Source organism: Callospermophilus lateralis, chromosome 6 (assembly GCF_048772815.1).
Source record: "Callospermophilus lateralis isolate mCalLat2 chromosome 6, mCalLat2.hap1, whole genome shotgun sequence".
NCBI classification, from domain to species: Eukaryota; Metazoa; Chordata; class Mammalia; order Rodentia; family Sciuridae; genus Callospermophilus; species Callospermophilus lateralis.
In genome coordinates, this window is record NC_135310.1 from 108667768 (window position 1) to 108686079 (window position 18312).

Genomic DNA, 18312 nt, shown 5'->3' on the forward strand with positions numbered 1-18312 from the left:
ATAACAGACTCTATTTTTTTCTCAACTCATACACTTTGATGGAGAGACCCATAAGGTAGGAAACAGAGGGAGGCCCTGGCCCACAGCCAGTTAAGAACTAAGGATTATGGAAAACTGAATCCTGTTGCCCACCATGTCACCTTGACAGTAGGTACTACCCTAGTTGAGCACTAGATGGCTAATGCTCTATTTTTAGTTAGAAGCTCACAACAGAAAAAAAAAAAAAAAAAAAAAAAAAAAACCTATGTTGTAAACCCAATATTTGAAAATTTTGAGACAGGATTTTGTTTATATTTCAAACTGAGTTCTGGTTATATCAATCTTTAAGTATGATTCACAATTTTTAAGCATAAGACTTTGATAAAATCTCTGATATTTTGACTATGAAAGTAATTTTAAAGGTCTAATAGTATGTGTCTCAGGCTGCCCATTGGCAGCTAAGGTCATCTATTTGTTGACATGATGGAAACACTATTTGCAAACGATATCCCAAAATTCATTAGGACAAGTTTGGATATTTTGTAAAAATGATAGTGAATAATTTCATAAAACTCTTGGAAAGTTGTTGACACAATTAAGTATCATGATTTTTTCAGATTTTATTGAATGAAATGGTATCTGCCTCCCACCACATTTATAGTGCTGAAATCCATAAATAAGAGTACAAGATACAGCTAGCAAACAGACCTCCCCCAAACACAATTCTCTATATTAAAATAGCTTAACTAGGACACTGTGTGCCCATTGAAGAGCTATTTGATGGCCTTACATGTAGTAATCTATCATGAGTTAAAATCAACTTTCTCTAATATTTATTAGAGCTATTCCAACTTTCTTTGGTTTTCATGATACATCTTTTTCTATTCCTTACTTTTCTATTGTTCTGAGTCTTTATAATTTAACTTGTCTCATGCAAAATACAAAATACATTGAGCTGAATGAAAAAAGTAACATATCAGTTTATCACTAAGTACTTATATTAGAAAAAACAAAAAACTGAAGTCGGGCTGGGGATGTGGCTCAAGTGGTGGCGGGCTCGCCTGGCTTGCGTGCAGCCTGGGTTCAATCCTCAGCACCACATACAAAGATGTTGTGTCTGCCCAAAATTGAAAAATAAATATAAAAAAAAAAAAAACTGAAGTCAATGATCTGAGTTTCTGCCTCAAGACTCACCCAAAGCAGCCAGATAATCCCAAAGCAACAGAGGGAAAGAAATTTTAAAAAGCAGAAAACAAGGAAATTGAAAACAGAAAAAAAGCAATGGAGAAAATCAGTGAAAGAAAAAGTTGGTCTTTTTAAAAGATCAATAACATTGCCAGACCTCATGTAAGAGTGACAGAAGACAGAAGTGACCAGTGTTAGTAATAAAACAGGAGATATCACTGTGGACACTATAGACATCAAAAGAATGATGGAATACTATGAATAATCCTGCATACATAAATTTAACAACTTAGATGAAATGGACCAGCTCCCAGAAAACCACAAACTACCACTACTATTCAATAAGAAATAGATAATTAGAATAGATATACTACTAATAAAATTGAATTTGTAATTTTTAAATTCCCCTAAAAGAATTCTTTAGGTCCAGATTGTTTCACTGGGAGATTATACCAAATGTTTAAAGAAGTAAGAATCTATTATATGCAATCTCTTCAGAAAGTGGAAGAGAAGGGAATACTTCTGTTCTATTTTATGAAGCTACTATTACCCTGATGTCAAACCAAAGACAATGCAAATGAAAAAAAAAAACATAGATAAAAATCCTATATGAATACACAGGCAAACCTATAAAAAATATCAACAAATAAAATTTAGCAATATATGGAAGGAATTACCAAGTAGGGGTAATTACCAGGGATTCAAGATCATTTTAATATTTGAAAATCAACCAATATAAAGCACCATATCAATAGGCTACAAGAGAAAAAGTGTATGATTATATCACTTGGTACAGAAAAAACATTTGACAAAATTCAGTATTTATTCAGGATAAAAAATTCAGAAAATTAGCAATTGAGAGGAAGTTTTTAAATTTGATTAAGAATGTCAACACAAATCGTATAGCTAACAGGATACTAAATGATGAAAGACTAATGTTACCCCTCCGTGATTGGGAACAAAGCAAAGATTTCTGATTTCATTATTCTTAATAAACACAGTGTTGGAACATTTACCAGTGCAAAAAAGCAAGGAAATAAATTAAATCCATATACTTGGAAAGGAAGAAATAAAATTTTCCCAGTTTTCAGATTCTAGAATTGTGTAGAAAATCCCAAATAAAAATAAATAAATAAATAAATAAATCTCTTAAGAAGTTTTGTAAGGTTCTATTTAATTTTCAGTTGTATTGCTATATACTAACAATGAATATGTAGAAACCATTATTAAAAATATAATGCCATTTATAGCCATTTAGAAAAAAATGTAGATATAAATTCATCAAATATGTACTTGACTTACATGCTGAAATCTCTATAAACACTGATTAAAAAAAGTCTTAAGTGGGAGATATACTGTATTCATGGATTGAGAAAGCCATCTTAGTAAAGATATCAGTTCTCCCCAAATTGAAATCCATTTTAATGCAAATACTATCAAATTCCCAGCAAGACTTGTTATAAATATAAGCAAGATTATTCTAAAAATTATATGGAAAGGCAAAGGAACTAGAACACCTAAAACAATTCTGAAAAAGAAAAGTAGATGAAATCATTCCACTCAGTTTTAAAACTTATTATTTATCAGGATTGTGTGATATTGGCAAAGGGATAGAGAAAATGATCACTAGAACAGACTAGAGAATTTAGAAAGAGACCCATACCAATAGCTAACTCGGCTTTTGACAAAGGTGCAAAACTAATTCAACAGAGTAAAGATAGCCTTCTCAACCAATGGTGATGAAGTAGTTTGATACTCTTAACTGTCATTGGAGGAGTTCTCAGGACAAGTGGGATCTCAACTCAGGACAAGTAGGATCCTTGGCATACTTAAAGGAAAATAATTTCAGCATACACCAGTTTCAACAATTTAGAAAAAAATGATACTGATATGGTCTATTGAGAGAGACAGAGAGAAAGCAAGAGACAGCAACCCCTTGATTTGGGACAAAAATATCTATAGATGGACAGTACTAGGGCTGGGCTGGAGGTAGAGTCAGGGCAGAGTTACAGGGTTTCACACTAGTTTTCCTAGCCTTCTCCTCATATGACGTTGGGGGCAAGGTTGCCAGCCAAGGGCAGGAGCTGGGTTGCTCAGAAGTTGCTTGTTTCGCATTCCAGTGGGTCATGGTCATTTCCTGCATCTCAGTGGGCACTTTATTTATTTATTTATTTTTGGAGATTTAGTTTATCTTTTTTTTCTGTATCCTCAAATTCCTGTCTCAATAAACAAAACAAACTGACCTCCAAACACCAAAATGTGTCCATCAACCTAAGTCTTACATCTTAAACAAAAATGCATTCAAAATAGATCATGAACTTAATGTAAAACATAAAGCTATAGGATCCGTGCGGCCCTCCCCACGGCTACAGACGGCGGGGTGCCGGGGAGAAGCGACCAGCAAGCAGAGAGGAACGTGGCTGCGGATTCTGTGGAATCCTGTGGGCTGAGCTCTCAATGAGCCCCGGGCTGAGTTCAGGATTTCAGATGGGGAAGGAGGCGGTACAGTTCTATCCCCCACAACGGAAACTCCACCACGGAAACCAGCGGCCACCATCTTGGAGAGCTGAAGTAACCACCGCCACTCTCCGACAGATTGCAACAATAAAACAGGTGTGTGTTACTCAGCTCATCTCCCATACAGAGGGGAATTTGCATAAAATCTCTCCTAGGCTTTCCGTGGGAAAAGACGCAGGGAAAGACGCAGGGAAAACTAGAGACACCTGACCTTCAACTCCCCCTCCCATCATCTTCGAAAACGAAAACTGTCTAGCCAGCGCTGGGGGAGGGGCAAGCGGAAAAAATCAAAACAATGGAGTGCCGGGGTTCCCAATAGCCACCCTCCATACCCAGCAAATGGCAGGCCCAGAGTGCAGTTTGAACTGCTGAGAGGCATCACTCAGGGGAAACCTGGTCTAGCAGGAGAAACCAGGACTAGCAGGAGAAACCAGGGGACTAGAGACCAGGTCTGCGCGACTGGGCGGCTGGAGACCGCCCGCCGGCGACAGCCAGGCTGCTGCCCGTGCGACTGGGCGGCTGAAGACCTCACGCCCGCTGGTGATCAATCACCCACCCGCTGCCTGCGCTACTGGGCGGCTGGAGACCACCCGCCTGACGGCGACCAACTGCGTGACTGGGCGGCTAGAGATCGCAAGACTGGGTGGCTGGAGAACGCCTGCCCGCCAGTGGTGATCGCCCGCTGGCTGCCCGCACGACTGAGCGACCGGGAGCTGAAACCAACCAGAGACAGTCCAGTCCCACCCCCCACCCCCCATTCGGACACCCTGGCAAGGAGCCTGGGGCCAGCCATAGCAGAGAGGTGACGTCACTGGAGGTCGGCCGTCGGAATTCCTTCCCAGCGGAATCCACTTTAGCAGGCATAGTCTTCCAACACAAAGGAGAGACAACAGAGATATACAAAACCAAAACAAATCTATAGAAGAGAGCAGAAACACAGCAATCAAATAGAGCTGGAAAGTAACGTGAACATCATGAAAAAGCAAGGGAAAAAAGGAGTACAAACAATGCAGGACAAATTAATTCTACAGGAGGACCTAGAAGCATCAGAAACAGGGATAGGGAAAGAACTCAAGGCATACCTAATTCAGATGGAAAGGAATATTAGAGAAGACATGAGACAGCAAGTCCAAGCAATAAAAGTATATTTTGAAAATGAATTAAACAAATTCAAATGGCAAAGAACGAGCTGTACCAGGAGATAGAGATCTTAAAAAAAAAATCAAACAGTAATCCTAAAAATTCAGGAAACTATAAACCAAGTTAAAAACTCAAATGAGAATATTACAAATAGACTAGATCAAGTAGAAGTCAGAACATCAGATAATGAAGACAAAGTTTATCAACTTGAAAAGAATATAGTCAACACAGAAAAGATGCTTAAATCCCACGAGCAATCTATTCAAGAGATATGGGATGTTATAAAAAAACCAAATTTGAGAGTCATGGGATAGAAGAAGGCATAGAGATTCAAACCAAAGGAATGGACAACATATTAAATGAAATAATTCTAGAAAACTTCCCAGAGATGAAAGATGGAATGGATTGCCAAATCCTGGAAGCCTACAGGACCCCAAACATTCAAAACCATAATAGACCAACTCCAAGACATATAATTATGAAGATAGCCAACATACAGAACAAGGAGAGAATATTAAAAGCTACGAGAGAAAGGAGGCAGATTACATTCAGGGGTAAACCAATTAGGTTAACGACTGATTTTTCATCACAGACCTTGAAAGCGAGAAGATCCTGGAACAATGTATTTCAAACGCTGAAAAATAATGGATTCCAACCAAGAATACTGTATCCAGCAAAATTAAGCTTCAGATTTGCCAATGAAATTAAAATATTTCACGATAAATAAAAGCTAAAAGAATTCGCAGCCAGAAAACCAGCACTGCAAAACATTTTGAGCAAAATACTACAAGAAGAGGAATTGAAAAATAGTGCCCAAAACTAACAGTGGGAGGTATCTCAGTAAAGGGGGAGGAAAATAACCAAAAAGTAAAAACTAGCCAAACTAAAATAAATAAATAAATAAACATGACTGGAAGTACAAATCATATTTCAATTGTAACTTTAAATGTTAATGGCCTAAACTCACCAATCAAGAGACATAGGCTAGTAACCTGGATCAAAAAAACAAATTCAACAATATGCTGCCTTCAGGAGACTCATATGATAGGAAAAGACATACACAGGCTGAAGGTAAAAGGTTGGGAAAAATCATACCACTCACATGGCCCTCGGAAGCAAGCAGGAGTGGCCATACTCATATCGAATAAAATCAACTTCAAACCTAAGTTAATCAAAAGGGATAAAGAAGGACACTATATACTGTTAAAAGGAATCATCCACCAACAAGACATAACAATTATCAATTTGTATGCACCAAACAATGGAGCTGCAACGTTCATAAAACAAACTCTCCTCAAGTTCAAGATTCAAATAGACTACAACATAATAATTATGGGTGACTTCAACACACCGCTCTCGCCATTAGACAGATCCTCTAGACAAAAGCTGAATAAAGAAACTATAGAACTCAACAGCACAATCAATAACCTAGACTTAACTGACATATATAGAATATATCAACCTTCATCAAGTGGATACACATTCTTCTCAGCAGCACATGGATCCTACTCAAAAATAGATCATATATTATGCCATAGGGCAACTCTTAGTAAATATAAAGGCATGGAGATAATACCATGCACCATATCTGATCATAATGGAATGAAACTGGAAATCAATGATAAAAAAAGGAAGGAAAAATCCTACATCACATGGAAAATGAATGATATGTTACTGAATGATCAATGGGTTACAGAAGACATAAAGGAGGAGATAAAAAAATTCTTAGAGACAAATGACAATACAGACACAACATACCGGAATCTATGGGACACAATGAAAGCAGTTTTAAGAGGAAAATTCATTTCTTGGAGTTCTTTCCTCATAAAAAGAAAAAACCAACAAATAAATGAACTCACACTACACCTAAAAACCTAGAAAAGGAAGAGCAAAACAACAGCAAATGTAGTAGAAGACTAGAAATAATTAAAATTAGAGCAGAAATCAACGAAATTGAAACAAAAAAAAAAAAAAACCATTGAAAAAATTGATAAAACTAAAAGTTGGTTCTTTGAAAAAATAAATAAGATCGACAGGCCCTTAGCCATGCTAACGAAGAGAAGAAGAGAGAGAACTCAAATTACTAACATACAGGATGAAAAAGGCAATATCACAACAGACACTACAGAAATACAGAAGATAATTAGAAAGTATTTTGAAACCCTATATTCCTATAAAATAGAAGATAGTGAAGATATTGATAAATTTCTTAAGTCATACGATCTGCCCAAGTGTACACTTGTACACTGCTGGTGGGACTGCAAATTGGTGAGGCCAATTTGGAAAGCAGTATGGAGATTCCTGGGAAAGCTGGGAATGGATCCACCATTTGACCCAGCTATTGCCCTTCTCAGACTATTCCCTGAGGATCTTAAAAGAGTGTACTATAGGGATACTGCCACATCAATGATCATAGCGGCACAATTCACAATAGCTAGACTGTGGAACCAACCTAGATGCCCTTCAATAGATGAATGGATAAAAACAATGTGGCATCTATACACAATGGAGTATTACGCAGCACTTAAAAATGACAAAATCATAGAATTTGCAGGGAAATGGATGGCATTAGAGCAGATTATGCTAAGCGAAGCTAGCCAATCCTTAAAAAACAAATGCCAAATGTCTTCTTTGATATAAAGAGAGCAACTAAGAACAAAACAGGGAGGAAGAGCATGAGGAAAAGATTAACATTAAACAAAGACAAGTGGGGGGAGAGAAAGGAAGAGAGAAGGGAAAGCATATGGAAATGGTAGGAGACCCTCAATATTACACAAAATTACATATAAGAGGTTGTGAGGGGAAAGGGGGTGGAAACAAGGGAGAGAATTGAACAACAGCAGATGAGGTAGAGAGGGAAGATGGGAGGGGAGGGGTGGGGGGATAGTAGGGGATAGGAAAGGTAACAGAATACAACAGTCACTAATATGCCATTATGTAAAAATGTGAGTGTGTAACCGATGTGATTCTGCAATTTGTATTTGGGGTAAAAATGGGAGTTCATAACCCAATTGAGTCAAATGTATGGAAGATGATATGTCATGAGCTTTGTAATGTTTTGAACAACGAAAAAAAACATAAAGCTATAAAACTTTTAGGAAAAAAACCATGGAGACTATAATCTTAATCTAGATCTAGGAAATAGTTCTTAGATTTTAGCCCCTACCCATCCATGTGGCCAAAGGCCACCTTCCATGTTATGGTTTAGATCTGGACTGTCCCCTTCCAGATCTCATGTGTTCAGAGTCAGGGCTTTGGGTAGTAGTTGGATCATGAGGGCTCGGACGGATCCGGTGGACTGATCCGACGATGGATGATGGGACTAGTGGGACAGGAAGAAGCTCAGGGGATGTGCCCTGGAAGGGTTTATCTCCCTGCCACATTCTGCTCTGCTTCCTGGCCACCACGAGGTGAGCAGCTTTCAAACAATGAAAAAGACTCATCTTCTAAGTATTGATTAGTAAATAATTGAAATAGTATTGGTAATATTGAAAAGCAATGCAGATGTCTGGGTCATCACTGTGGGAGGATGGGCTTCATTTTCTAGCAATGCAGTGATGGACCCACAGTTGCCTGGTAGCACCCACAAATGTATCATAGAAGTAATCATCTGCCATCTCATTGTAGGTGTAGAAATGACTGTTATTGAAGTAGCAATGAGCATAAATGATATTCTGAGACATCTATAATAACTGTAATGGGCTGTGAAAGTGTGGTTTCTTATGATGATAGAATCACGGGTAAGAGTATGTTTTTTTTTCCTACATTCATCATTAAACCAAATGCTCAATTATAGTTGGAATTCACCAAAATGACATCCCTATTTCCCAGCAAGATGATGGACTCCCTGAAGTGAAACTTCATGCTAGAGTATGTTTTATAGGCTGCTAGGAGTGTCGAGAGAGAGAGAGAGAGAGAGAGAGAGAGAGAGAGAGAGAGAAATGAGGTAGGAGATAAAGGCAAAATGTAGAACAAAGAGAAAGCAAGGGAGCAGAGGGTCCATAAGACAGGGAAGGAGTCGGAGATTCCCAGGAGCGGGAACTTCTGTCCGTGTTAACAGGAGGGAAAGCTGGGGGAATGGGCACAAGTTTGCTTGATTAGCCAGATGCAGTGCTCAGAAGATGAGGCTGCTCTCAGTTCATTGCCTGCATCTTTTCTAGTTAGTTATAAGGCAGGATCTTGTAACAGGGTCTCAGAAGGAGAGAGTTGAGTAAGAAGTACAGGTAAAATTGCTATTTTGGAAAATAAGAAAGTGAACAGGTTAGTGGACAGATGCCGCAGTCTGGCTGGGCACAAAATAACCGAGCCACCACAAAGCCTTGCAGATTCAAACAGCAACTCTTTATTCCCGAACTCTCACCGACACTCTACACACACTACCTGGGAATACACTCCCTCCACTGGGCTCTGCGTACCAATTCTCTCAGAACCCTGTGAGAACTCAACGGGAACTCCAAAGGAGCGGGCGCCTGAGGCAGCAGGATACGCCCTAATCCCAGCAGGATCCGCCCTAATCCTGGAGCCGCCCTATTCCCAGCAGGATCCACCCTAAACCCGGAGCCACCCTAATCCCTGAGCAGGGCCACCTTTCAACCCAAATGCCATGCTTCATTCCTACTTGGCTATGGCTTTCAGCAGACAGAAAAGTATTTGAGTTTTCAAGACATAGTTGAGTGACCCTGGATTTCTTATAAAAGCAACTGGTAATTTTTGTGTCTTTTTCTTGAATAATGTCAAGCTATTAGTTGCTAATAATCCTATTGATATCTTGACAATAATGGTTTGTATCACAATGTTGATATATTTTCTAGTTATTATTTATAATTATTATTTTCTAATAATTATTTTATACTGCCAGGCATGCCAGGATTACATGCCTGTAATCCCAGCAACTTGGGAGACTGAGGCAGGAGGATCTCAAATTTGAGGTTAGTCTTGGCAACTTAGTGTGACCCTTAGCAACTTGGCAAGACCCTATCTCAAAATAATAAAATGTGAAAGAGCTGAGGATGTGGCTGAGTGGTAAAGTTGGAGAAAGAAGGCATTGATCCCCTGGGATCAATCCCTAATATCAAATAAATAAATAAATAATGATAATAATAATTATTATTATTTCATACTATAAGAAAAGAAGATATGAGTTAATAATAACTATCTTATTAGACATTATTAGGACAGAATAAATTTGGATTTATATAACAACATGGTTGAAACAGTCAAAATTTACAATTATCAGATATAGTCCTAATAATTTTTATCATGACCATAATTTCAGTATTGGAGTTCTTGAGGAAAGTATAATCATTCTTAGAAATGCTTATTAATATAAAATGTGTTTCTATGTTTTATTTCAGTATGGACCAATATTTACTGTCTTTGCTATGGGAAACCGAATGACATTTGTTACTGAAGAAGAGGGAATTAACGTATTTCTAAAATCCAAAGAAGTAAATTTTGAGCTAGCAGTAGAAACTCCCGTCTATCGTACAGGTAAATAATACATTCAGGTAGTTCATTTGAAGTACAATGCTGGAATTGAAGAGAAGCTGAAGGCAAAAAATACATCCTTATGCTTCCATCAAGAATGAAGAGGGCCCATCACTTTATTTTCCAGGTAGAACTAGAAGGAGAAAATAGCGTGGGATGAACTTTTCTGGTCATTGAAGGGCAAATTATTGGCAGGCTGATACTTTTAGACTTCAGTTAGACATGTTGAAAGAGATGGGGTTACCTCACTGAGTGTTTTTAAAGACTATTTGGAGTGTGTATCACATGACAGCACCCAAAATGTTGGTAAAAACTCTTCTGCAGCTGTGACGACAGCTCTTGGCTTGATTACATGTTGTTGCTCCACTTTCTGTTTAGGAAGCCCTTGAATGGCTTTTCCTGACATATCCCACAGGGCTAGTAAGGTAAGCCAGGGCCTGGCTTGCCTGTTCACAAATTCCCCATCTAATTTAGCGACTGCTGGCTTGTGGTGGGGGCGCGCTTCTACTGCGGCTGTTGGCCTTCCTTTCTTCCCAGGCTGTGGATTTGTGTGCTACAGCTCTTCGTCCTTCCCAGAAGGCAAAGCTGGTTCACTTTGTGCCCATTTGTTTTCTCTGCTTTCACAATGTTTGCACTTGTTTCTACCATCTCCGTCCTCTTTCTTTTTTTCTTCTTCATGTACTCTCATTCATTTCTTGCTCTTAAGACAAAAAGTTTTGAATTTCTCAGTGATCAATACCATAATTGTTTTTTTTCTTCTTGCTTGCATGAAAATCACATGTTGGTTAAACACTATTTGGTGCTTAGAGATATATGGGTTGTGGAATTTCTGATCAAGAAATATAAATATTTTGAAGGCTTTTCATCTGTATGGTAACATATCCTTTTAGGAAAAAAATATACTAACTTACCTATTGAGGTTTATGGAAATTATCTTTTATTTTCATCTGTGCCTCTCCTGGGGCCTTTTATGTATAAATATTTCTGTTTAACAGATGAAATATGATAATAGGAACAGGGGTTGTGGCTCAGTGGTAGAGCCCTTGCCTAACATGTATAAGGCCCTTGGTTCGGTTCTCAGAACTGCAGATAAATAAATAAAATAAAGGTCCACTGACAACTAAAAAATATTTAAAAAAATAAAAATGATAATATTTACTCTTAAGCCTGTTTCCCATTCCTTTTTAAAATTCTCCTAGAGAAGATATATGCTCAGGAAATCTAGAGCTTATTTTTAATTAACTCACACAAAATATAACCTACATATAATAAGATGATGAAATATAAAATTATATTTTTATATTTGATAAAAGATACTTCAGAGACAATACAACAAGATAAAAGAAAAATCTAAGGAGATATATTTTTAAAATACCTTGTATTTCGACTACCTCAACCTAACTGGAAGTGTATATTGTGAAAAGAACATGAATACAAAGGTAATAGTGGAGTCAGTTATTCATGGGATTTGAAAAGGCTTTTTGGTACAAGTAACATTCAAGAAGATACTAGAAGGATAAATAGAAATTAGCAAGAGAAATGTGGATCCTATCAATGTGGGTAGGTGGGAGGGGGTAGATGCTAGAGTAGTAAAACAAAGAATGTTTTGAGCATGTAGAATAGCTTCTGAAAATGCTGGGATATGTAAAATATTTTAAATATGTATGGAATATAGATTTAGAGAAGGAAGAAGCAGAAAACCAATCCTCTCCCTCCCTTAAAGTGAGTCACCCTCTAGACTGGTGCTGTCTCACAGTATGGACTGAATCTTCCCCTGCATTTACTTGCCAGATGTGATTTTATGTGAGAAAAGGATTTTGGTGATCGTCCCTACTGACCAAGTATTGGCAGAAGTATATACTGTTCGTATGCTTTAAAGAGTGGTTGCTTGTTTTGAAAATAGTTTTCTCTGTTTATAGCATCAATTCCAAAGAATATCTTTTTAACACTGAATGAAAAGCTATATATTATGATGAAAGGGAAAATGGGGACCTTCAACATGCATCAGTTTACTGGGCAACTGACTGAAGAGATACATGAACAACTGGAAAATCTAGGCACTCAGGGGACAATGGGACTGACCAACTTTGTAAGGTAAATAGGTAAAATAGATAAATAAGTAAATGTGTTTGTATGATTTAATCATGCTTTTCTGGAATTAAAAAGAAAATTTTTAACATGATACATTGGACTTTGGAAATTACTTGGTGTAATGAAGTAATTAGAAACAAATTGATTCAATACAGTTAATGAAGTCTACCAAATGAGGCTATTAAAGATTTTAAAAAAATCTTAAATTTTAATTAGTGTGCAATTTTAGCTTAGCACTTCAATTTTGTTGTAAGCAAATAAGCCAATACAATCATTTTGATATATTTATAGTAATTTCTATAGCATCCTTCTAGTAATTGTGTATATGCCACATGGATGTACCTCTTACCATTGTCATACACCCACCATTCAGAGCAGTCTGTGATGATCAGACAAGGAGAGGACAGGAGAGAGAAGGGAATGGAGAAGTGGATCATGAGGGTCCAGGAGGTACCTGTGAGACTTCAAAAGGTAGTCCAGACAAAACCAGGGTGGGTCTCAGAACTGTTTTAAGACTGTTATCTTAGAAGGTAGGCCCCAAGAGACAGGAGAGAACTTGGGTGGGGGATGGATCAGCTCTGTTCTAAAGCTTTCTGGAAAAGTTTAAGGCTGGGCATGGAAGCTATGAGGGCAGATTCCCTCCACACATAAAGAGATTTAAGAGATTTGGTAGATTAGAAAACTTGAAGCTCTTTTCCACCTCAGTGGAATGCTGAAGGCAAAATCCAGCAGTTCTGACTTAAAACAGAATGATATGTAGTAGTTTCTTAGAAGTTCAGAAAGAGAGGGGGGTCAAAAAGCAAACTCAACCAAACAAACTTAAAAATTTGCTAAAGCTTGCATAGTATTTGTAATAGAACAATGCAAATCACTGGATGTTTTTGAAACTTTGGAGAAAAATGATCCTAAAGGGGCATAAATATCTTTGATATTAGATATCTTTGAATATTGAGTATTTTGGATATTCTTTTCTTTTTTTAAAAAATATTTTTAGTTGTAGTTGGATACAATACCTTTATTTTATCTTTATGCGGTGCTGAGGATGGAACCCAGCGCCCTGCCCTTGCTAGGTGAGAGCTCTAGTCGGTGAGCCACAATCCCAGCCCCGGATATTCTTTTCTTAATTCACTTACAGTAAAAAATATTAAAGATCAGAGTGCATTTCAATATGCAGTAGTTTGACTATGTGGGATCCTGTGAGGAATTATGAAATCTGGTGACTATTACTGCCCTTGATTCTCTGGTTACTTGAAAGGCAAGGGCTGTACCTTAGACATTGTTATTATTTTCTTGTTGAACTGCATTGAATAAATTTGCTTCTGTTTTTTATCTCATATTTGTCAGGACTTATCTAATATGTCTGCTTAGAAAGGATTTTAGAATCTTCAGATAAATAAGACCACAATTTCAGCTATCCCCAAATCATCTTGACCATAGTTAGCAGATATTAAAAATTTTTAAGAGTGATTTTTCCAGTGGTTCTGGAGGCTGAGGCAGGACGATTGCAAGTTTAAACTGGCCTCAGCAAAAAAGCAAGGCGCTAAGCAACTCAGTGAGACCTCATCTCTAAATAAAATACAAAATAGGGCTGGGGTGTGGCTCAGTGGTCAAGTACCCCTGGATTCAATCCCCAGTAACTCCCCACCTCGAAAAAAAGAGTGATTTTCCCAAAAGAAATTGTCACATAGTATCTACTCCTAATAAGTCACCTCTTTCGTATCTTGTACCTTTCTTCTCCTGTCATTGTGTCTACTTACTGTGTATTTCTGTCTTTGTAGGCATCTCCTTTATCCTGTCACAGTGAATATACTCTTTAATAAAGGTTTGTTTCTTACACACGAGAGGAAAATGAAGGAGTTTTACCAGCATTTTCAAGCTTACGATGAGGGTTTTGAGTATGGGTCCCAGATGCCAGAATGGCTGCTGAGGTAGGTCACTGATTCTTTGTACAGCTCCTTTCAGCAATTTATACAGTCTTCTCATTTCTATTTTTCCAAGATATGTATAACAGCAATTTAAGTGGGAGAGGAGTTATTTTATGACCTATTTGTGTTTTAGTGTGTAAATGTGAATTGAGGGAGGAATGAAGAAAAGAGATGCATTTCTTTCTTTAACTTTTTTTTTTTTTTTTTGGCTATGGAGTGAGAAAGAAGGGGTAAAGAATTTATTTTGAGGCCTTTTATTTCATGTGTAAGTTATTATTATGACATTGATTCAGTTTGGATCCATGCCAAGGCATCAAGTGGGACCTGTCTCTGCCCCATTCTCTTTGAAGCAAAAGTAGGTGTGGCCAAATGTTATTTCTTACAGTTGGCTCAGATAAATGTTTGTAAAATGGTTCAAATGCAAAATAAGTGCCTAAGTTTTTAATTTCTTGGCAGTTGCTGTATGCCTTCTTCCATTTGAGCTGTTTTTAGTACCATGGGTTGAGTGGCTCATAAGCAATAGAAATTTATTTCTCATAGTTCTGGAGGCTGAGAAGTTGAAGATCAGGGTTGCAGCCAGACTCGGTTCTGGTGAGGGCTCTCTTCCAGCTTATAGACTGTCCACTTCTCACTGTGTCCTCATGTGGTAGAAGAGGTGAACAAATTCTGTCCATGCTCTTTTACAAGGAAACTAGTTCCCTACATTGGGGGACCTTCCCAAAGGTCCCACCTCCTCATCCCATCACCTTGGAGACTAGGATCTCAACGTAGGATTTTGAAGAGGTCACAGACATTTAGACTATTGCAACGTATAATGGTGACTTGTTAGAAAGATTAACACAATGATAGCCAGTTTCTTTGCAGGCATAATTTAGCAATTGGTCTCTGTGCTGGGTTTTCCTCCTTTTAAAACTTAGAACAGCCATAGCGAAAGTAAACCAAGCAAGTTGTACAATCTCATTTCTTCTTCAATGCCGATCCATTAGGAATCCAGATGTTTATTTTGCTAAAGACTAAAATGTGTTTCCCTTTGTCCTCTTAATTGTCCTTGTGAACATATGAGGTAGACCTCACATGAAACAGACCTCATATTAAAGTCTACCCCAAAATAAAGAAGAAATTAGAAGAAATAATTCTAATTCCATGGACATTCTCTGTTTTATACTATGACCCATTACTCCTAACATGCTTTCAAATTAATTTCTACACACATATTTTTTCCTCATGCAGAAACTGGTCAAAATCCAAAAGGTGGCTCCTAGCCCTATTTGAGAAAAGCATTCCAGATATAAAAGCATGTAGATCTGCAAAAGATAATTCTGTGGTAAGTATTCTTTAGCTTCTTTTGCTAAAATACATATGATGAAGATGGTAATAAACTATGATTTGTAAAAATATTTTTACTAAATAGCATGTGTTGAATTAATGCTACTTTTGTGCCAAGTGGATATACTGGACATGTTGACATATGTTATTATTATATCCTCACAACACTGAAGTTATTAATCCTATTCTATACAAGAAAAAACAGAGGCTACCAATGAAATAAAATTCTAATTTTTTTATATGTCATCATATAGTTGACCATGTCAAAGGAAAAAAATAATCTAGTTTAAAGATCTTAATAGACCTTATTTTGCAATTGTAGAAAATAGAATAAATATTCTGATAGGCTGAGCAGAAGAGGTTGGTTCCATAGATAGAAAAGGGCTGAAAACAAACTAACAACAACAACAACAACAAAAAAAAAAAAAAACAGAAACAAAGAACAAAAATATGATCATTGGTTTCAAAGTCACTTCCCATAAAGATGAAGGACAGGGAGAACTATATAATGACTACCTGGGCATGGTGGCACACATCTGTAATCCCAGAGGCTTGGGAGGCTGAGGCAGGGAGATCTCAGGTTTGAGCCCAGCCTCAGCAACTTAGTGAGGTTCTAAGGAACTTAGTAGGAGCTCAAAAAAAAAAAATGCTGAGAAAGTAGGGATGTGACTCAGTGGTTAAGCACCCCTAGGTTCAATCCCTAGCACCCAAAACAAAAGAAAACGAACAAACAAAAAAAGAATGACTGATCGGTTAATATCAGATCACTTCTGGTTACTTTTTGTAAGGATTAATGGAGTTAAGGATTAAAGCAAAGGGAACTTCATGTTGTGCCTATTGGTCTGTTTGGGACATTTGTCAGTCAGTCACTCTCCTGATTTCTTGGAAAGTCAGAGCACAACTTAATTATGGTTTGATGATGTATAACTTTAGCCTGGGTGACTCCATTTGATTTTTAGTCTGGTCTGTAGATAGGGGCCCAGTGCAGGAATTTAGTCCAAAACAATAGCCTTTGATAATTTTTATTTAACAGCTATGCCAATAGTGACAGGATGGACCAATAGTAAGTTTGGACAGATAATAAAGCTCTATAAAGTAGACCCTGATCCTGAGGCCATGACCACCAGCTGTTCCTTCTTTAGAGAAGATAGAATAGAAGGATTTAAGTGTCAAGTACTAGGACCAATGCCCCCCATGGTAGTCTATGCCTGTGGTTCTTCCCTGAATCGAAAGCTCTGGGGTAGCTGGAGCCCAGCAATTCAGTTTCTCAAGCCTTTCCAGGTGTTTCTGAGGCTTTCTAATGCATGGTTTTCACCCTGACAGTAATTAGAATCACCTCTAGGAACTTTTGATAATGATCTGATCTGATGCATGCCCCCCCTCCCAAGAACCTGGGTTTCTTTTGGTCTGGGCTGCTTGGACTCAAATGTGGTCACCAGTGTGTGACCACGGGCAGTATCTGAACTCTTGGCCTCAGTTTCCTCATGTACCTCATAGAGTCACTGCGGGGATTAAATGAGTTAATTTTTAAGTGCTTAAAACGTAGTAAGGACTAGTTTAGAGTTCAGCACTGTAATCATTTTAAAAATCACTTCAACTCTTTTCATACTTAAAGATGACATCACTTGTCATCTTTACTTGTCTTTAGTTGTACCATAAGAGTTGTCCCAAACAACTTAACTCTGGAGAAGAATATAGGCTTAGAAGAACGAAATGTGTGAATGCTCACACGTCTCCCTCCTAAAGAAAGAAACAGAATGCTCTTCTGGAATGCTTCTCATTGACAGAAATGCTCAAGAAACATGTCGTTTTTACAGATACACATAGACAAGCATACATTTTTGTTTGTATTGCTTTCCAGGAGTTAGGGACAGAGAAGTATATGTGTGTGGAAGGTAAACCCACATCTGTAATCTATGAGCTTAGAAAATAGGGTTTTAAAATCTCAAGCTAAAATTCCTTATATTTGTAGAATAACGTTTATTTTTCTTACTGTAAAGAAAAGAGGCATTTTAAATCATAGGCACTTGGGTTCCCTATTTGAATAACAACAAAATCTGAACTTTGCAGAAGTTAACCCAACATTTGAGACTTTGGGGAAAAATATCTGGCTTCAAGATTCATGGACTTCATTTTTTTGTTTTTTGTTTCTCTGTTTTTCTTCAGCAGTGTTCATTCGGAGCTTGTCTCCCCCACCCACCACTATCTTTTTTTCTTTAATGTGGGCTTGGAAAAAAATAAAGAGGTTTTTTTTTTTTTTTAATATTCTACTATATAAGGACTGATTTGCAGAACACTAGATAGAAATCGTATTTAAAAATATATATTTAAAAAAATTATACATGTATTTTAAAATACATGTATATATTTTAAAATATATATTTAAAAATTATACATATATTTAAAAATTATACATGTATTTTATTGTAAAATAAATGCAAATTTTGGTGATCTTCCATGTTATTCTCTATATATGTTATACTGATATTTTTATTTAAAATCATCACACCACAGAATAACATGTAAAAAGAATGAAATACACCTATAAGATTTTCATGAGATAGAACTTAGATTTCTAATAACTTATAGTACAAAGAAGTAAATGAGATTCATACTTAAACCATTTTTATTTCTGCTAATCCATTATTATAGAAGTGGTAAT

At 37.2% G+C, this 18312-nt stretch overlaps 1 protein-coding gene across 1 annotated transcript in view; it reads left to right on the forward strand.

Annotated features, from left to right (window-relative positions):
- The window catches only part of Cyp39a1 (cytochrome P450 family 39 subfamily A member 1), a 119958-nt gene that overhangs the window by 3399 nt on the left and 98247 nt on the right, over positions 1-18312 (forward strand). The window contains exons 2-5 of the mRNA XM_076860121.2: positions 10176-10311; positions 12228-12402; positions 14178-14327; positions 15555-15648. Of these exons, the coding sequence (XP_076716236.2) occupies positions 10176-10311; positions 12228-12402; positions 14178-14327; positions 15555-15648 (555 nt within the window). The remainder of the gene's footprint in view (positions 1-10175; positions 10312-12227; positions 12403-14177; positions 14328-15554; positions 15649-18312) is intronic.